Source organism: Alligator mississippiensis, chromosome 2, assembly GCF_030867095.1.
Source record: "Alligator mississippiensis isolate rAllMis1 chromosome 2, rAllMis1, whole genome shotgun sequence".
NCBI classification, from domain to species: domain Eukaryota; kingdom Metazoa; phylum Chordata; order Crocodylia; family Alligatoridae; genus Alligator; species Alligator mississippiensis.
In genome coordinates, this window is record NC_081825.1 from 274387172 (window position 1) to 274408636 (window position 21465).

The 21465-nt window shown below is 44.6% G+C and overlaps 1 protein-coding gene across 3 annotated transcripts in view; it reads right to left on the minus strand.

The window, feature by feature from the left end:
* RPS6KA5 (ribosomal protein S6 kinase A5) overlaps positions 1–21465 on the minus strand; it is a 204885-nt gene that overhangs the window by 147892 nt on the left and 35528 nt on the right. For all 3 annotated transcript variants that reach the window (XM_059723175.1, XM_014596485.3, XM_014596484.3), the window contains exon 2: positions 8806–8877. Coding sequence is in view for 2 of the 3 variants with exons in the window: in XM_014596485.3 (XP_014451971.1) it covers positions 8806–8877 (72 nt within the window). In the remaining variant the exon portion in view is untranslated. The remainder of the gene's footprint in view (positions 1–8805; positions 8878–21465) is intronic.

Below are 21465 nucleotides of genomic sequence, written 5' to 3' on the forward strand. Positions count from 1 at the left end.
GATGAAAACAGCCAATCAGAGTGCTGCCATTATTCAGAAGCTATACCGAGGACCAGACAGAGGGTGGGGGAGCTGAGACCAGCAGCTCCGGCCTTGGCTCCCCCACCCTGCTCCCTGCAAGCCGTGTCGAGAACTGAACAGGAGGCAGAGGCAGAACAGTGGCGGCATGGGGCATTAGGTAGTGGCATTCCATCTCAGCCTCCTCCCTCCCGCCATCATTCTTGACGAGTAATTGGCTAGTTACTTCATAAAAGCAATTGCATACAGACAGTCTAATTGTGTATAGTCAAGCAATATTCTACTTCTGAGTATCTGGAGCACAAGTCATTTAACATGCAATCTCCCTACACTGCCTCCCCCTCAAATACTACTCAGAAAACAACTGTCTTCAGTTATTAAAACTTTTGGACTTCAAGTTCAGACAAAAATAGAGAAAAACATTAAAACATATAATCCCAAATGACTGTACAATACAAAGAATTTTTACTTAGGGTTCCATATTATCTCTCTTGGTAGTGAGAAAATCCTTGTTATCTTATTATGATGATTCAGTGTCTTGTGCAAAATGAATTCACTCAGTCTAACTGCCAGTAGTTAAGTGCCCCAATATTCAAAATGATCTTCATCATTGGAATTTACTGGTGACCCCGAAGACCAGGGCTGTCAAATGCATATCCCATGGTCCAGATCAGGCCTATGGAACTGTATGATCTGGCCTGTGGGTCACTGGACAATCCCAGCCCCATGCACCATCCCAGCCCCACACACTGCAAACAGTGTGTAGGCTGGACCCCATGCCATGTGCAATGCAGGTAGCACAAGGGGGTGGTCTAGGGCACTGTATGCAGCCCTGGGTCTAACCCATGCACCCTGTGTCAGCCCTGGGGGCCACATGCCCTGCCAGCCCCACAACCAGCACACAGGGCAGCAGGGCAGTACATGCAACATGCACCCTGTGCCACGTGTAGTGTGCATAGCCAGTTCAGCCTTTTATGTAATTCCCAGCACACACTGGCCTCAGGGCTCACTGTGCACACAGCCCCCAGGGTCGGCACAGGGTACACATTGTGGCAGAAATGCCACCGTCAGTGCCCCTCTCCAGAGATCTGTCTCAGCCAGCCTGGGAGGCTGCTGTTGATCCCTCAGGGCAGGGATCTCCCACCTGGTCTGCAAGACAAAAGCCTGGCGCCTGGGAGGCGATGCTCTGGTCACCTGGGCAGGGGGGAAAGACCCGGCCCTGCGCGCGGGCCCAGGTAGCCAGGGATGCTTTGGGAGATTGGTCGGTTTGTAGCCAGTATTGGCAGCTTCGATTGGACCGGCTGCTGAGGTCAGAGAGGTTATTTAAGGGCTTGGTCCAAGAAGAAGGCAGCCATTAGCCTTTAGCCATTAGCCATGCGGTCATCCAGGTGAATCTGAACCTGGCTCTCTCCTCATCACTGCATGCTCCAAGAGTGCCCTGCCTCCAGAGGAAACAACAACCACCTCTGGACGATGCGAGTGAGTAAGCTACTCGAGATCAGACTAGATATTTAGCTTCAGTAACTCAGATGCACGTTTAAACGGCTGCCTCAGCCACCCTGGTTTGCTCTATGGGATTCCTCTGATATTCCTGTAATATTTCTATGATACTGTTCTACCTTTTACCCTGTTTCCGCCCTACCCCCTGTAATCAATAAAGTTCTCCTTTGTGACTGGTGTGGGAGACTTATTGAGGGGTGGGTCTAAATTATGCCAAGGAGGCCCCTTAGGTTGGTGGACTAAGGGAGGCTTCCTAATAAGCCCCTGACTTGTGGTAGTGCCCCAAGTGCTTGTACTGGGTCTAGTACCCATTGGACGATCAGGTCTGCATTTTCCAAGGTGCGCAGAGCCAGAAGTGAGTCCAGAGCCTTGGATGGTGGCAGCGGGAACCCCAGGCTAGCGGGTGTGCTCCAGGGAAGGGGTCAGCCGGACGGGAGGCACCCTAAGGGAGGCACTCGGAGCCTGGAAGGTGGTTGGGCGCAGGGAGGTGGGCGGCTCAATGCAGGAGCGCCCCCTACTGGCCCGCCACACACATTGCCTGTGGTGCACAGGCTGGACACACCATTTTACTTTACATGAGGTTTGGGGAGTGTACATGAGGTTTGGGGAGCGTGCTGCATGTAGCAATCCAGACTGCCCCCCGTGCTGCCTGCAGTACCAGATCCAGCCTGTGTGCTGTGGGCAGTGTGCGCCCAATGCTAGGCTCCAGGGGTTGGCATATGCTGTGTGTAGGGTGCAGGCTGGACCTGGCACCACAGCCACTCCACAGGGAGTGATGCCTAGTCCAACATGCAAACTGATTCAGGGACACTCATTCAGCCTATGAGACCAAATGAATTTAACACCTCTGCCACAGACAATGACTGAATGGCCATAAAGCTGAACAGTGGTCTGATCCTGTAGCTACTGTTCGCCCAGGTTAGGCTTTCCATACACAAGAAACTTTTGCTGGCAGAATTGCTGTGGACCTACAGCAATTAACACAGGTAAGCATCCAGAGCATGTACACACCACTCTGCTTATGCTGACCCCACGTTTTCACTGTGGATTACTGTATCAAGAAAATGCAAAGCACTATAGGAAGCCTTTAGAGGTCTTCAAAGAGACTGACAAATTGGAGACTGGATCAAAAGAAATCTCATGAGGTTCAATAAGGACAAGTGAAAAGTCCTGCAAATAGGGCAGAACAATCCCATGCACTGCCACAGCCTGGGGACTGACTAGCAAAACAGCAGCTCTGTAGAAAACAGCCTGGGGGTTACAGTGGATAACAAGCTGAACATGAGCCAACAGTGTACCCTTGTTGCCAAGAAGGCTAGTAACATACTGGGCTGCATTAGAAGGAACATTGCCAGCAGACCAAGGGAAGTGATTATTCCCCTCTATTTGGCACTGGTGAGACCACATCTGGAGTAATGTGTACAGTTTTGGGGCCCCCACTACAGAAATGATGTGGACAAATTGGAGAAAGTCCAGAAAAGGGCAATGAAAATGGCTAGGAGGCTGAAGCACATGACTGCTGAGGAGAGGCGGAGGGAACTGGGCTTCTTTAGTCTGCAGAAAAGAAGAAAAGACAGAGGGGATTTGATGGCAGCCTTCAACTCCAAGGAGGGTTCTGAAAAGGATGGAGCACTGTTCTCAGTGGTGGCAGATGACAGAACAAGAAGCAATGATCTCAAGTTGTAGCAAGGGAAGTTTAGGTTGGTTATTAGGATAAACTTTCTCACTAGGAGACTGGTAAAGAACTGGAACAGGTTACCCAGAGAGGTTGTAGACTCTTTGTCCTTGGAGGTTTTTAAGACCCAGCTAGACAAAAGCGTTGGCTGAGAGGATCTAGTTGGGGATGGTCCAGCTTTGAGCAGGTGGTTGGACTAGATGACCTCCCTTCAATCCTAATTTTCTATGATTCCATAAGTTAGCTTAGTGACTCTCAGTCTTCCAAAGCAAACCCTTATTAAACATGGCAGGGGTAAAACATGGGATGTTGAAGCTGCCCTGAGGGAGTAGTGTGCAATCACCTTCTTTTTCTACCATGTTGTTTCTCTTTTTTTTCTTCCACTCATTTGCCCACCATTATTTTTTAATGGCTACCACGCCTTGTGATTTTTCTCTCCAGGACTCAGCAGGATTCAAAATGGCTCTACCAGCATAACTGTGCCCTTCCTTATCATGAATACTATCATACTTTTGTATCTGCACCACAATAGTAAGAAAAAGAAGTAAAAATACTGTGTATCCATGAAAAGAAAGAATGGCCAGATGAGCAGAACTAATGGACACTGCAGTAGATGGCTGGGAACCACAAACTGATAGAGCAGGGCTGGGCAAAATACAACCTGTGGGCTGCATCTGGCCCACCAACTGATCGTATCTGGCCTGCAGGTCGGTGCCTGCAAAGTCATGAGATCCAGCCCATGGGGAGCTGGTGGCTCCAACTGCTGCATCATGCTGGGCAGGTGGGAACATTTCAGCCCCATCCAGTTTACACCAGCTCTTGGCCTGTGCACCAGAAGCAGCACTGGGTGCATGGCATCAGCTGTGGACTCTGCTAGCAGGTTCCTAATGGGGACTGGAGCGACTGCCTGGGACTGCAGCTGATGCACTGACATAGTGGGCTCCAGGCGGCAGCAGCCAGAAGGGCCCCAGCAATGGCGAGTGCACCTGCCACCAAGCCCCGTTTTTTTCCAGCACTGGTCGCTGCTGCTCATCATGGACAGGGGGGCAGAGCTGCCTGTCTCTGTCCTCCCCCCACTCACCTCTCAAATCATCCTACACCTATGGCATGTCCCTGCAGCTTACCAAGCTCCTAGCACATGCCAGAAGGAGCACCAGGTGGGCACTGGCATCAGCTGTGGACACAGCCAGCAGGTTCCTGCTGCGGATCAGGGCATCTGCCCAAGCCCCTCCTTGGGGTAGAAAGGCAACCTGGAGGTGGCATTGGTGGCAGTGGGGGCCCTGGCTGAGCTGCCCCTGATGAAGCTGCTGCCCACACCCATGCCAGCTCCCTACCCACTTATGGCCCCATCCTGCATAGGGAGGTTTGGCAAGTTGTCGTGCAACGTGGGATAAAACGGTGTTGACTCAGCTTGCAACAGCTCCTCAAAACTTCCTATGTGGTCTACAGGCCCAAATAATTGCCCACTCCTGTGAGAGAAGCAGCTGTAGGCCACCTGAGGCCTGGTTGTGGGCTCAAGAGACAAGACTGGGTTAGTACTAGAACATTACATTTGACTTATTTTGCTTTCCTGCCATCCATCTAGACTTAGACTTTAGTATAAAGTTATGATGTAGGTACTGGTGCATCACAGGGACCAAGTTACAGACATTTAACATGTATTGGAAAGGTCAGGAAAGGTACACTATGATTACATAGGGCTCTTCTAAAAGTTGCAAGCAGGGACATCCTTCCATAACTGCCACATTCACATGGGGACATTGAAATGTCTATAATTATTCTGGGTAATTCAGCCTTTCCTCTCTGTTCTTGGAAGCCACAAGCTGGCAAGTCTGAATAGCAGCAAGGAGGTTTAAGGTACTAAGTAGATGTATGCTAAATGTTAAATACTCTGGATGTCTGAAGGGATGCTGGAAAAAAGGCTTAGGACAAAGCTTGACCTTAATGAGGAAAGCATGCCAGTAGCTGTGAAAAATATAGCAGACAACAAGTACGTTTGTCAGGCTAAAGGAAAAAGACTTACGGTGGGATACCTAATGAAGGGGAGGCAAATGTCTGCTAATTTTGAGCAGCTTGGCACAAGAAATGTAAGTAGGACCCATCCTGCTGCTGTAAGGATACAGGAAGCTCTAAGGCCAATTCAGTTTCTCCTCTCCCAGGAGAAACCACAAGTATACAGATGTTCAGGGTTCTTCTCCCAGAGCAAAATTGGCCACTTCAGGAAAAAAAAACAAACCCAGAAACAACCAGGGTTAAATTTCTCCTTGGAGAGTAAATGTCTATATACATTCTTCTGAGAAAAGCCACCACACAATCCTCAGGTATCCCAGGTCTCTTTGCTCCCCTGTACTTAAGAGACTGTGTCACTCACTGGACTCTGCTGCTCCAGCCAAGCAGACAGCAAAACACACCCCTTCAAAACCACACACTGTGCTGCAGATACACACAGGCTAACTCTGAGTAGTCTGGGTCAACTGAACAGAGCTACCCTGTACACTGCTGCCATCTGTCTCTGAGAAGACTGAAGAAGTCTGCAGAGCATGCTGGCATGTGTACACAGGTTCTCCCTGGCTATGCAACATCAGCACATCAAGATCTCTCCCCTTCAAGGTCTCAGCAATTTAAATGTCTGTTTCCAGGTAAGTTATTATACTAGGAAAACAAACCTGGGAAATTATGCCAGATCATTTGAGAGAAAGAGAGAGAGAGAGAGTGTGTGTGTGTGCGTGCGTGCGCGCGTCTTAAAATGACATCTGACTGAGTGGAAGCACTGTATGTCTGTACTGTAGACAGACTGCAAATTGTTTAAATCAAATTTGAAGCTGGAGTTAAACAAATTTTTATTTAAGGTAACATCAAACATTCTCAAGTAGATAAAACCTGAAAAGACAGACAGCCTGAACAAATTGCATGTACCTCCCCCAAAACAAGTCATTAAACAACTCTAAGACTGTTAGCACTGAGATCTGCAAAGTTCTAAGGAAGGTAAAAAGAAGCTTCTTGCACTTTTCTAACAGGCAAATAGATACGAAGTTGTCATTCTCTTCCCCTTCCAACAATGTTAAGTAGTGTGCATCCACCCTGGCTCTTTTGCCCAGAGTTTCTGTTGGCTCTACTGCCTCTTGGCTGACTAACTGAATTTCAGCAGCTCCAAGACCATCTTCTCTCTGGAACACCCCTTCTGTGGTTTCATGCCTGTCATTCTTGCTGCTGCAATTGAAGATGTCACCTGATCAAGGTCACAGATTTAAGGGGGAGGCAGAAGGGGAGAAGAGAGAGAAAGAGACAAGGAGTATGAGAGATTAAAAACAGTAATGCACTTGGAGAGAAAGAGAAAATAGTGCAGCACTCACCAAAGCTGCCTTCCTCAGTCCTTGCTGCTCTCCATTGGCTGTGACTGACCCTGGCTTTGGCTGTCCTTGCCGTTGTAACAGTGGCTAGCTGCCCAAGGGTTCTTGGGTTCAGCATCACAATCTCCTTTCTCCCCATCTCTGGGATCATTGTTCTCACTGTGGGGTGTGGAGGATCCCACGAAGTATCCCTCAATATGTCCATTTTCAGGAGCAAGTTGGTGGTTGGGTCCCTTTCCCTCCCTTCCCATGGGTGACATGGAGTTTGTTGAAAAAGGGGCACATAACAAGGGAAGTTTCACAGTGCTTATTCTACAAGACTACTTTGTGACATGCCTGTTGGAGATCATTGGCCCAACACACCTCCTCATCCCACTCATCCCCCTTTGCCTACATGCCTACCCCTTTTCCTGTGTGCTGTCTTCATATACATCTCAGTTTCTACATTTCCCAAGGAGTTTGGTTGGACAGCCCATTCTTCCTATCACACTTAAGAGACCCATCATCTCTTTCCTGCACCAATAAGGAGCATGGAGCTCGGCTGATTACTTGTCCTTGGTAGTACCCATGAAAGCCACAGATGTACACATTCACATGCACTGTCAGGGAGTAAGCATTTTCCAAAACACTGAGGCTTGGAGGGGTAGGGGGACAGAGGGCTATTGGCTTAAGTTGGTTCGGATTTTGGCTAGCAGAATTCAAATACTTATCCAGAATGGTTATTGCAAGACTTAGCAGGATTCATAAAAGTGAAGGACTCTCCGTATGTGCTATCATCTGCTATATGCCTGCAGAAGCCCTCTGCTGCTTAGAGGGGTAGTGTTACCTAGCAGACAGAAACCTGGGATTTGTCACTATAAGGTTACTTTACATATAGAAACATATAGAGTTCAGTCAACAAAACTTTACAGTGTAGATGAGCCCCCTTAGTGTTGAGTATCAGATCTTAGCATGAAGAACACATTGGCACCATAGAAGGTGAAACATATACTCCTGTTACTCTTGCCCGTGTGTAGACGGAATGAGAAGCATGTTTGCATGACACTTTAAAGTGGGCTAAATGCTTTTGTACCACTTTAATGGTGTCACTGTTTGCATGCTTCAGCAGCATATTGCACATTAATTCCAGCTGCTGTAGGAAATTTGGTGGTGTAACATGCTTTAAATGACTTGGGGTGCAGCAAACTAAAACTCCTTTTTTGTAGTTTTGCCCCTACAGCTGTGAACCAAAGCATCCGGCTCCATGCAGCTCAGGGGCTCTGCAGGAAGCCCTGCAGGCAGCCTGGCAGCAGCCTGGGAAAGCAGGCTCTGCCCAAGAAAAGCAGCAAGCCTGATCTCTACCCCCTCACCCCCGCCGCCTGCCTCCCTGAGCTGTGTGGGGGCCTCTATGGCTGCGGTACCCCCTGGGACCACTCGACCTGGATGCCACCTGGAGAGAGCAGCCGCCACTGCTACAGAAGGAAGCACCAACCTCCCCATAGCCCAGGGACCATTCCGCCCACCAGCAGCTTGCCCTCCCCTCCCCGCTGGAGAGGCAGGTAAGTCAGCAAGGTGTGTACACGACATGGAGGTTTAATCAGCCCTAAACTGAAGTGGTGTTTTTTAAAACCTACAGCTTCAATTTAGGGCCCCTGTTTCGTCTACACACGCCCCTTGTTATCAATCCTCCATGGATAGAGAAGGGATATCAGGTCTCAAGAACTATAAGCCCAGTTTCTTTCAATAGTTCTAAATATTCTCACACAAGAAGCATAAGCCTCCATCATCACAAAAAACACAATTCAATACTGAATGCTTTTGCTTATTCTCCTAAAAATATTACTGTGCTTACAGGATAAAGTTATCAATGTTTGCTTCAAAAGTGTAGTTTATGTAGGTACAGACTTTCCTATTTTTCTGGAAATCATGAACTTCAACAGTTGAAGAAATCTGAAGCAATTAATAAAATCTTCAAGCCAACATCTTATATCTTAGAACCAGATCATAGATTTAGCTTGATTATATTGTCATGTGAATCACCTCGCAATATTGTTCTATTTGCCCATCTGCACCTAAGGATGTTTCTTTTATATTAGAAATCTGACATGCTGTAATTTTGCAAACTTGTTCTTTACATATTTCCAGATTGTGCAATGAATAAACAACAGTGACAAAATCTCCCTAGATAATATGCTCCAATTATAAAATAACAAATCCAGGAAACAATACTGTAGAAAATAATATTACTTCAAAAGGTCAACTTAGATAAAAATTAAGTCTTACCTCCTGTTCCAAGAACTTTCAAGAGTTCAAAGTTTTCAATTCCCACCTTCTCTGCATGGCCTGTCAAATTTGCTGAAAAAGAAAGAAACTCCCATGTCAAAATTGTCACATATGTACCACAATGAAATGTCAAATTAATTGACAAATTACTGTAACTTGAGCAAAAATTTTCACAGAAGAAAAAGCAGCACAAAAAGGATATTTAACACTGAATGTTATAACTATTTTAATCTGAAAAGCATGGTGGATCAGACGTTGGCCAGCAGCGTTCATTGAGGCTAGGCAGATGCTCTATGTCCTCCAGCCCGTGCCCGGCAGCACAGAGGCAGCCTGAACTGCAAACAAAATCGTAACAAAGTGCGGCTCAGCTCAAAGAACTTGAAAACTGCTGGCCTAAGGTTTAAAGGTCTCTTCTTTAGATAAGTAGGTAAGTCATGAGGTCCATATACACAAAATGTCTCAAAGAAACAACTTTATCTTTTTGGGATAGCATCATACACTACCTTAGATGATAGACAACTTTTTGCCGTTCGATGGTGGTGGATGCAGAGGCCTACTTAAATAACGACTGTAAGACTGCTTTGCTAAACTGCATGCTTCTTGAACTAAAAAAAGTATAGTTCCTTTTGCACAACACTGCAGCAAAGCTAATTAGCTCACCCACAATGCCAGAGGAACTATGTAGACAAACACTTGGGGGGAAAATGACTATAGTTTGAATCTTGGCTGCCTTCCTCAAATAATTTGTAGGACAAAATAAAAACAAAAATCACAGACCATCCAACAATTGTTCTTTAGATAATACTTTGAAAAGTATTAATCATTAAGAAGAGCTGGGTACTTGCCAATTTAACTGAAGCAGCACATACAGGGGTTTATCTAGATCATCTCTAAAATGATCTCAAGACTTCCATCAAAAGACAAGCCCTAAATCGCTCACTCCTGCTCCCCACACCTCATGCTGAAGACTGTTAATCGGCTGGTTTTTCTGAAGCATGCCCAAAGATGTTCTCAGGGTTTTAGTCTCAGATGTGATCCTGAGAGTGCTACTCGCTGCACCTGACACCATTTTCACAGCAACTACACCTTTTCCCCCAACAGAAACATTCTACTAGGACCTATACTCTGTAAGCACCATGCATAGAGCATAAGTAAGCAAGCACAGCTTATAATTAGAGGTCTACCTAACTCAAGGCAGCAGCCAGCCAATTTCACACACAGATCGTGGGGCCAGCAGCCATTTTGGCAGGCAGAGTGCAGCAGCTCTGCCTCTCACTGCAGATTAGTGGTGAGGGACAGGACCGTACAACAGACAGCCCTCACAACCAATTAGTGGTGAGGGGTAAGGGCAGCAGCCATCTTGTCATGCCAGAAGCCCCCCTCCCTCCTCTTCCCCCCTGGAGGGCTGTATGGTGAGGCTGCTATGGCCACAGACCACTGGCTCTCCAGAGAGCAATTTCATATTTTAGGTAAGCGTTTTTTTGTTTTTTTAGGGAGCCCACAAAAAGTGCAAAGCCTGTGCTTTTTCGCAGACCCTGCCCAAAATCACAGGTTCCATGAAAATCCCAAAATTGCGATTTCAGTAGACCCCTACTTATAACTGATGGCAGTCAAGGGCCTTTGCAGAGACAGTATAATCATACTCTAAGAGTCTGCATTTTGCTTATTTGTTTTAAAATGCAAGCCACTTACTTTTGATAGACCTTGGAAGGCTAGTAAAAATGGTTTTACTTCTTTCCTCCTCCCTCCCACCAAGACTAAGCACAATAATATAGTAAAAATGTAAATAAATGAAATAAAAACCAGACCTCCAACCTTTTTTTTTTTACATTTCAGTTTCTAATCTGCAGGCAGAGCCTAGAAAGTGACCCTTGCAGCTGAATAGGAAGGATAAAACTGGCAGTTTTCACATGCTAGTTTACTTTGTCTCTTTGAACAAACATATCTGGTTCACTTTCTGACTTATAAGGCAGTCCACTATAAAAGGCATGTGAATCTGCAGCACAGAAAAATTACCTCTGAATTAACTACTGGTAGTAATAACACACTGCACTGATAATTCTCCATTTACAGCTCTCAAAGCATATTACAAACAGTATATGTAATGCCTGTCTATTTTCTGTTTTCAGGATTTAAGTTTTTTGGAATACATACACTGCATTTACTCACATACCACCCACATCTTCCCCCTGCAAAATTAGCCCAAAACGGGTGTCTGTTTTAAGCAAGGAAGCAGATTTCTATGCTGGAATGGAGCATAGAGACACTGGAATGGCTGCCAGGGGCTCTGCTGCCTTCCCTTCCCTGGCACAGGTAGCAGCAGATTCTGCTGTTCAGTCACTTGCTCTGTCCTTGCGAACTCCACAGCTCAAGCTTTAACCTCTTTGCAGGCACTGGCCATTTGACAGTGCCCATGACGGGGTTAAAGCTTGAGCTGCAAAACTAGAAGAAGGGTAAGTGATGCATATAGGCAGGTGCATTTGGGCATGGTGAGCCCATGTCTGGCAGGGAAGACTGGGGAGGTGCTGGGGAAGGAAATAAATTCCTTCATTCTGCCTCCCCAAACAAGGTGCATGTCTTATTTGGGGGCTTCCTGTAGGTGACAAAATAAAGTATTTTTTATGGTTTGTTTATAAAGCACTTAATACAAGATGGAAAGAGGTCTCAAGTACAGGTCTACTAAGGAGTGTTCTGGGTCCAAAGTTTTTAAACATTTTTATTCATGATTTAGATTCAGAAAGTGAGAGCTTCCTGATCAAGTCTGCAGAGGACACAAAACTGGGAGGGATTCCAAACATTCTAGAGTAAAGAATCAGAATTTAAAAATGTCTTTATAAATTAGAGAACTGAGCTATGGACAACATGAAATTCAATAAAAAAGGACAGATGTAAGGTACTATGTCTAAGGAAGAAAAAAGAAAAACCAAATGTACAAAATACAGATTGGGAGATTTGGCTAGGCCCTTCTTTGCAGTACAAACGCTTTGGTGAATCAACATGACTCAGCAGTCTTAGGCAGTCATGGGGGGGGGGGGGGGGAAGGACCTGCAATTCTAAGTTGCAGTGCTGTGTGTTTAACATAGGAGTTAATAATAGGAATCTTCTCAATGATGGTTAGTACTCAGATGGAAGCACCATGCAAGTTAGCCCTCCAGCATTTTAAGATTGTAGACAAACTGGACAAGATCCAGAGGCAAGGAACTAAGATGAAAAACAGGTTGGAATGCAAAGGGTTGGAGTCTAAGCTAAAACTGAAGGAACAGTGTGCTGAAAGGAAGCCATGATAATTTTCAAACACATGAAAGAACAGCCATTCTCCCTTGCCACACTTGGCAACTGTTGACCCTTCCGGATTATGGTGTATGCATTAGAGGTCACCCTCTTTGAAACATATGCCTAGGCAGGAGTTTTGGAGCAGTGGAGGCTGCCCAGACCTTCCATCCCATCTTTAGGCTACTGAGACAGAATCCAAAGGCCAGACTAGATCCAAACATTTGGTGCTTCCATGGCTGTATTTGTATAAATGTAGTTTGAATTGAACCCGGGTCTCCTGTCTGGCAGACAAGGATTTTACCACTGAACTACAGGGGACTCCCCCTTGCCACAGGGGATATTACATAAAGCAATAGGTTTGAACTACAGCAAGGCAGATTTAATCTTAGAGGAAGAACAAAAAACACTGCACACAAAAAGAAATAAACATATTTCTTACAGGAGTTGGAATGTTGTAGCCATGGCAGGCCAGGAAGCGTACCAGAAGCAAGAGGCTTTTCTGGCAATATCTTTTATTGGATTTTTTATAGTTGGGAGAGATTGTCAGACAAGGATTTGGACATGCTGTCCTTCAGGGTCAGAACAGCAGGACGATGGAACCAGCTGCCCAGGCAAATTGTAGAATCTCCTTTTTTCAAAAAGAAGCTGGACAAGCATTTGTCTGCGATGACGCAGGAACAGCACACTGCATTTGTATGGGGGATGGACTAGATCAGGGGTTGGCAACCCCTGGCATGCATGCCAAGCATGGCACGCAAGGCCATTTTGCTCAGCATGCCAGGGCCAGCCCCGGCTCTGGGTAGCTGCTGCCAGTGACGGAGCCTGGCCTGCTCCCAGCAGGGCTTGCAGCATCGCAGCTGCCTGCTGGGAGCAGCCCAGGCTCCTGGCTGGCAGCAGCTACCCAGAGCCAGGGCCGGCTGCAGCTGGGAGGCTGCAAACAGCTGCGCCAGGCTTCAGACCCCTGGGATCAGCTCCGTACCTGGCACGAGCATGCACACCTCAAAGCAGGCAGTGGGGAAGGGGCCTGAGGCAGGGCAGGGCAGCGCAGCCCACCGCGAGGTGCCCGTGCAGTCGCCACCAGCATGGAGCTGATGCCAGAGCTGTGGAGCCCAGCACAGCTGTTTGCAGCCTTCCCACTGCTTGCTGCTGCTGACCAGAGACCACGCTGGCTACAAGCTGCCGCACCAGGCTCCAGAGACCAGTCACCAGCTCTGTGCCAGAAGCAGGGGAGAGACCAGCATTGCGCTGCCTCAGGCCCCTCCACCACCGCCTACTCCGACGCGCGGATGCACACGCCAGTACAGAGCTGATGCTGGGACTCCGAAGCCCAGCCCAGCTGTTTGGAGCCTCCTGGCTGCAGCTGGCCCCGGCTCTGGGTAGCTGCTGCCAGCAGGCAGCTGGGATGCTTCAAGCCCTGCTGGGAGCAGCCCGGGCTCTAGCAACTACCCAGAGCCAGGGTAGCTGCTGACAGCCACAGAACCCAGGCTGGGGGGCAGGGGCTTTGGGTGGGGGGCAAGGGGCTTTGGGTGGGATAGAATACAGGGTGAAAAAGAAGCTGTCAGTGAAGAAGGAAATAGTTGGAAATCAAGGAGACAAAGGGCAGAAAAGTAGGGGAGGGGAGGGGTGGGGAAAGGAGAAAAGGTGGAAGAAAAGAAAAATGTAAGACGTCAGGTCAGGCAGGTACCTGGTGAATCAGATGTCAGGAAGGTTGTAATGTGTCATGAATCCAATGTCTATATTGAGTCCATGATTTTTTGTATCCATACTAGATACTATACCTAATTTGCTAAGATTTTAAAATCTGATTCCTCAGGATCTTTCAAGGCTATTAATCAGTGGCTCACTGGAAAGTTAAAACATACCAATGCCTTGTATAAAAAGCTTTGCAAGGTTAGGCTACATCTTAAATTTATCACTTATCTGGGCCTGAAAACTGACCTCTCAAGCCAATCCTCAATGTGGTCTTTGCAAGGAAAACAACATTTTGGGATGGGGAAGAAGAAATACAGAATCACACCAGTTATAATAACTTTTATTACAAATAGCAACTCTTTGAAGATACTGAAATTAGAAATGTTGGCTAAGGTCCTAGAAGATGCTGATCACTACATGTAGTCCACTCATCTAAACTAGTAATAAATTATACTTAATTTGCAGCTCTCTAATTTGTCACATGGATGAAACATACACATACATGCAGTCTATATAAGATTAAATAGAAGAAGGGAGGAGGCCACAAACACTGAAAGTACCTTTTATTATTTGAAGGGAAGGTGGGTAATTCTTAAAGAACAGTTACTGGGTACCTCTCTGTACACTCATACTCCTGGAATATGGTACAGCATCAGACTGCAGAATGCCCTTGAAAACTGTACCTATTTGAGAGGTGCACATCCTTGAACAATACTGATCGGAACCCTACCATAAATAAAAGGGCCTACACACTCCCTCCACCCCAAACAGCAAAGTCTTGTTTATATTAAAATACAAATTTGAGCTAAAGAGGGAAATGGGCAGATAGTGAATGCACAGAAGCCACTTCTTAGTAACTGATCTCTAAGAGCAACTTCTCTCTTCAAGGGTCTCTGAATTCCCACTTGTGAGCAAACAGTGCTCTCCCAGGAGTCCTGGTTAAACATCCACTTTAGGACTGCCCTCCCTAACTGGGCATTACAATAAGATTTTAACTTCAAAAAGTAATGCTTGGTAAAGATGTAGTTTTGGGGTTTTTTTTTATTAGCAATGAAGCATACCTAATAAGGCTATTATGGCTCTTGCAAAGTATGCCTTTAAAACAAGAGACGTGTGAAGTATAGCTAAAGTGTAACAAATCCTGTAAACATCTCTTCATACAGTTAGAAAAAGGGTGTTCCCACATGTGGACAGGTATAATTATATGGCTGAAGTTTTTAGTCTTTTCTAGGCAGAAAGAGTGCCCTCTTTATATCAGTGTTTTGACTAAATGCCTAGGAGTGAGAGAATAAGGAGATGGAAATGTACCAAGATAAGTGTATACCTGAGACTACTTTGGGAATTAAATTCAATGACTTTGCCCTTACAGACCACAATGAGATTGAACGGCCAGGAAACTGAGATCCTTGACTCTTCTACCAGCAGTAAGGACTATTTGGACATTTGGACACTAAAGATGCTTGAGCACGTTGTTAATAAGGTATATCCGTGAACTGTATCCTAACAAAGTTAAAGTCCCAACAGTTGTGCTCTAACAGTTGGGAAAGTTTTTTCCCATACTGATAAAAGAACCTGAAGACATAAGGTAAGTTCCTCCTTAACAAAACTGCAGTGAACACACACAGCTGCCAGAAAGGGACTATATATAATGATGCATGCAGTAGCCCACTCAATACCTCCTCTTAACTAAAAACTGAGCCAATGATGACTACTTGTCAAGTACAATGATCCAACCCACTTACGTATCCACCTTTCAGTACTTTCATCTAGGCTGTATTTCCTTAACTTTGTTGATAAGAAGGTTGAGAGAGATAGAATCAAAAGCCTCGCTAAAATCAAGGTATATTACATCCACTGCTCTCCCCACATCCACAGAACGTCTAACATGGGCATTAAAAACCTAACCAAATCAGCAAACTAGCTCTTGTGTGAAAGAATCACTAGCATTTCACAATCAAAAAATACCATAACACCATACCTCGTTCCTATCAGACAATTCAGTACAAAGTCTAGCTGTACCTTGTTTCTATTATTTTCTGCTTGGTTTTAAGCTTAAATTGAATACACGTTCCTTGGCTTCCAGAGAGTCTGCAGCATTTTTCAAAATGTTCCACCCTTTAAATATCCGCTTGCATGTAATGCCATCTTTAAATACTTTACCATCAGTAGCAAAACAAACAGGCCACAGCCCCTACCCAAATGGTGTACTTCAACTGGGAAACACCTGTGGGTCTCCTCCAACTGTTATATGGATACAAAACCACCTAAATATATTTTAGTGCATCAAAAGTAAAACTAAACATCCAACACTCATACCATCACCAGGATTTTTAGCTATAAAATAACAAAAAAAATATCTCTGCTGCATAGCACGCACAGCTACCTGCACCACTGTTGCTGTTACCTTCCACCAGCTTCTAAGCATTTTCCAAAGGCATAAAAAAGAAGAAAAATTGAGAAGCAGTTCAGTCTTGTGCATCTTTAAATACTGAGGAAGAAGATGCAGGAAAACAATTACTGTAGTGTAAATTGACATATTTTATTTAGAGGTAAATTTGTTGTGTGCCAAAAGGCATCTGCCAACATTATACAACAATTAATAAATAAATGAAAACCTAAACCTCTAAAGAAATACTGGTTAGACCTTTAACCATGCCATGGAGCAGTAAAACATCATCTCCAATTTGTTCTAAAATTAGGATTTGTAATAAGCTTTTAGAAAAATCTCACATCTCTGGAATATTTTCATCATTTCCACCCACTGGTAATTGTGATGGAAAATGTTATTTTTAAACGAGCGTTCTTTTGAATGGTTAACAACCCAAACTTCATAAAATGATGCAGAAAGTTAAATGCATTCCAAAGACCAAACAGAACAAGTATTGAACCAGTTTAAATACAAAGAAGCTCCAGAATAATAGAATGCAGACAACTGAAACAAAGCTTCTTAGCTTTATAAGTATCCCATCCATGTCCTATGATTTTCCAAAAGAACACCAGAACTACTTATCTAAGCCTATCCCAACCATGCAATAAAAAGATTCAATAAATCTTCAATAAAAAGATATCCCCCATAAAAATTCTTGCCTCTCACAGAACTGTTTGAAGAAATGTAATCCTGTTTAAATTAGATCCTCCTCCTGGACATGAACAGAACAAACTAACAACAACTAGAGTATTCACCAATCACCTGAACGTTAGGGCCTCTGAAAAATGTATGTGATGGGGCGGGGCCTGCAGGAAGAGAAACAGCACTTTGCCAGAAGAGGAATCACATCAGTTTGACCTGGCTCCCTAACATCTTTATAGGTTGTGTGCTTCAGCGCGGGGTTTTGGCACTTTCATCAAACAGCTGATTCAGTCAGCTATTACATAACAGCACCAAAAAGCCCTGCTGAAACACGCAATCTATACAGATGCTGGGCGAGATAGGTCAAGTTCACATGGTTCTTTTTTTGGACAGTTGCTGTGCTTGGGCACAGGAGAGCACTGAGCTGAAAGTGAAGTGTCCTTTTTGGTTTTTATCCACGTCTGTCAGCAGCCTAGGTAAAAAAGAACAAGTATGACCAAATCATCTCTCCCACCTCTGTATGGCCAAGAACTTGAACCTACTTCTTTTGGATGTAGCCTTGCAGTCATCATGCATGCCTATACCATCTCCAGATTTCATTACTGAAATTAATTATATGGAGAACTTCATTGTTCAGTCTATCCAGATGCAAAATTCAGCAGCCTTCAAACTCTCACTCCTGCTCTCCCAAACAGTGCTTTTAAATCTGCATTGGCTTTAAGGACTTTCATTTAGGTCTTTATATATCAAAATTGAATAGAATCTATTTATCTAGAAGACCACACCTCTACAAAATTACAGTTTCACTTGTATAAAAAAAAAAAAGGGCTGCAGAGGAGCATCTGGAGCTCACTTCTCCTTTCCCTGTGCTCCAATCCCAAGTGGTCCCATTTTCCCCAACTATCAGGCCATGCTGTTATACGAAAGGGAATAATTTGGGAGACTGTAAAGAATTTTAAGATGCAAGAACCATGTGCATGGTTGGTATACATTTAGGGAAAAAAAAGTTTGAGTGCAGGGTATTGTTTTCAGATGCTAGGTTACACATGTTCATTGTTAGCAATATCTTACAACATTTATCAGAAGATGAATTATCTACTGCTATCAATTACAATTATAGAAGTAGCTAAGAATGTCCCCAACATCAATGAAACAGCCGTGCTGACAATCATTGCCGAGTGCTGTGCAAAAGAAAAACTCTGGACCAAAGACATCGTTTTGTGGGCCGCAGAGAATATGTCTCCTCTGATATGGTGGAAGGGATACTGTAACACCCAATTGTTGTCCAGCATTATGCTAAGGATCCTAAGCATTCCACCAGCAGCGGCTTCTTGTGAACAGAACCGGAAGGCTTTCAGCTCAATCAAGACAAAAAGGAGGAATACACGAACAAATGAATACACTGCTAAGCTTGTTTCTATTTCTCAAAGTCTCTTGCTTCTGGAGAATCAGTCAGAAGCACAATTAGTGAAGATAAGTGATGATAAGTTGCCCTTGCCCATAGACTCATTGGTAAAACCATCCTTTAGTGAAAGAGAATGTGGTTCAAGTAGTTCTGAATCAGATTTGCCTCAATCTGATTCTGAAGTGGAACTAATAAGTAATGCAAGTGATTCTACAGATAGTGACAGTGAAACTGGAGGTGCTGCAACGACCTCAATTGAAGAGAGTTAAACTCTATTGAAGTAAATGCGTGGACAACCATGGCATGTCATGCACAGTTCTTTGGGTGTGCTAAAACTAGTGTGTCGACAGTTTTCAGTGCCTTCTTTTTTTTCCTTCAATTTAAACAAACAATGTAAGGGAAGTACATGCTATTGTGTATTGTCTTTAAATTTTTACAAGTATTCCAATAAAATAATTTCTTTCCATGTAAAGCTTTGCATTTGTTTGAATATAACATTTAAAGCACATTAAGTGTCCTGTATTGATTTTTTTTTCCTAATCAAAAATTTCAGTTCAAATACTTGTGACTATTGGGACACAAAATTAACATGGGGTACTTTTTCAGTTTTATTTACTAAGTCAAATAAACATGCTAAATCAGATCATGCTCTATATTTAGGGAATTGGAAAATTTTCCAATTCAAAATTTACTGGAAAACCCACATCCCTGCCAAGGAGTTAATGCCTCTGTCCCTTAAACTAGATCACCACAGCTGCAAGACCCACTTTGTCAGTGCTGCTATAATGCCCTGCTCAATCCGTCACCAGTTGCTGTAAATTTGTCACCAGCAGCAAGTTAAAACACTAAATTCAGCATTGTTCACCTCCTAGTTGCTGGCCACGTGGACACAGTGGCTCTAACAGCCACGATGAGGTGGCATTAACTTCGTAGCTGCTGGCAGCAATGGCCAGAAACCCATGGGTCAGGTGATGCACCTCTGCAGACCAGATCTGGTCTATGAATTTGACACTGCTGTCTTACTGTAATGTCTAAAGATTCAAACAGAAATTAGCCTGCTAGAGCAGTACTTCTCAAACTATCTGATGTGGCGGACCAGGAATTTTTTTTCCAGTGGGCCAGGGACCGGTGTCCTATTTTTCCAGTGGGCCAGGGACCGGTGCCCTATTTATGGCTATGACATATCAATGTTATGCTTCTGAAAATATATTTCTTTCCTTCCTGGCAACTCGTTGAGGACCAGCGACTGGTGGCTCATGGACCGGCAATGGTCCGTGGACCACCACTTTGAGAAGCACCGTTCTAGAGTACATGGCTCTGTACACAGAATCATATAAAAATAAGGTTTAAAAAAGAACTTCAAGTCATCTAGTCTACCCCCTCCCCGCCTTCAAGGCAGGTTTATTCCAGTCTAACCCTGCCCAGACAAATGTTTATTTAATGTGCACTAATGCTGACAATTTTACAAATTCTCTAAGTAATCTATTCCAGTTCTTAGCCACACACACAGCTAGAAAGTTCTTCCTAATATCAACCCTATACCTTCTTCATTGTGATTTAAGACTATTACTGACTTCATGTCCGTGTGAACAAAGAGAGCAATTCATTGCCATTTTCTTTATAACAGCAATTTCCGTGTTCCTTTAGCCTTTGCCATATGTCATTTTTTCCAGACCTCTAGTTATGTTCACTGTTCACCTTTGAACGCTTTTCAGTTTGTCAAGGTTTCAAAATCAAGTGTCCAAACTGGATACAGTAGCTCAAGTGAGGCCCCACAAGTTCTGAATAAAGTGGAATAACTCCCCTCAGCTCCTTGGGGCTGCCCGGGGCTGGGGGACCCTGGGCTGGGGTGGGGCAAAGACCCCCAAGTGGGGAGCTCAGTATCCCCATGGTGTGCTGCACGTGCCCAGAGGACTCCTCCCTCCCTCCTGTGGCAGGGACTCAAGCAATCAGCAACTGCAATGAGGGGGTGCAAATTCCCCTCAGTTCCCCAGAGCTGCCTGGGCTCGGGAACCCAGGCTGGGAGAAACCTCCTGAGGGGGAGGCTCCTCCACAGGGGGCTACATAACCCCTGCTGCAGGATAGCAGAGTTTTGAGGACACTTGGTTGGGCTGGCAATGGCCAGCAGGCTGGGAGATGTGCTCTAGCGTCCCCTGCCTGCTGGCTTGGGTCAATGCAGGCCTCTCCCTGCCTTTCCCAATTGAAAACTTAATATCGGTTCAGTTAGTTATCAGTTCAACCTCTGCAGCTTCAAGGAAATTGCCTAAATTGAACTGATTCAACCTCAGGCTTTTTGACTGCCTACCCATGTGTACTCATTCAACCTTAAGTAGTTGACTAATGTCTGGTTTAAAAAGGTAGTTAGCATCCACCCTCTTGTTACAACCACATTAACAAACTTAAAACTTGCAGGAAGTGATTTGTACAATATAGGACTAATTTCCCCTGTAAATTGGCACCCCAATGACAAGAACATTTGATGAAATGGGTATAAAAATCATTACTGTTTCTACCACAGGATACAAGAAAACTCATTTTACAACTGTGTTGCATTGTTCTGCTAATGAGTAAGAGGTTAAATCCATGCTCATCTTCAAACACAGAACTATGCCTTGTGAAACTGCCAGGATGCTTGTGGGTCAGTTAACAAAAGAGTATGGATGAACAAGTAAACAGTGATAAACCGGACCAAAAGCTGTTGGCATAAGCTTCAAGTAGGATTTTTTAATCCATAATGTTGCCTTATATTGAATTATATTTTCATTTATGTCTAAGATGGCATCAAGAAAAAACTCTGCAGAGTTAGAATTAAGCTGGTTGTTATTTCAGGAAAAAAATACTGCAACCAGTTGGCACAGTAATTAACTATATTTTTTTAAATGTTGTCTACCAAAGGTGGGAAGAATGGATGCAGGAAGATCTGTGTGAATAAACAAAGAATGACAAAATGAAACATGCAACTTTTGTAGAAGCACTCACTTGAAATTCATAGGGCTGGAAGTTTCAGCAAAACCTATACTAGAACTGGTTTCCATCACAGTATGCATGCAGAACTCAACAGTAGACTCATCCAACTTCTCTGAAAATGGAAGTGACAAAAACCTAAATCCATTGCCAAAAACCAAGTGCGAATCACAGAGAGATAATGAAAGCAATGCAGCTCTCAAAGCTAACACACAACATGTGTTCTGTAGCCACACCAAGAATTCCAGGTCCTATG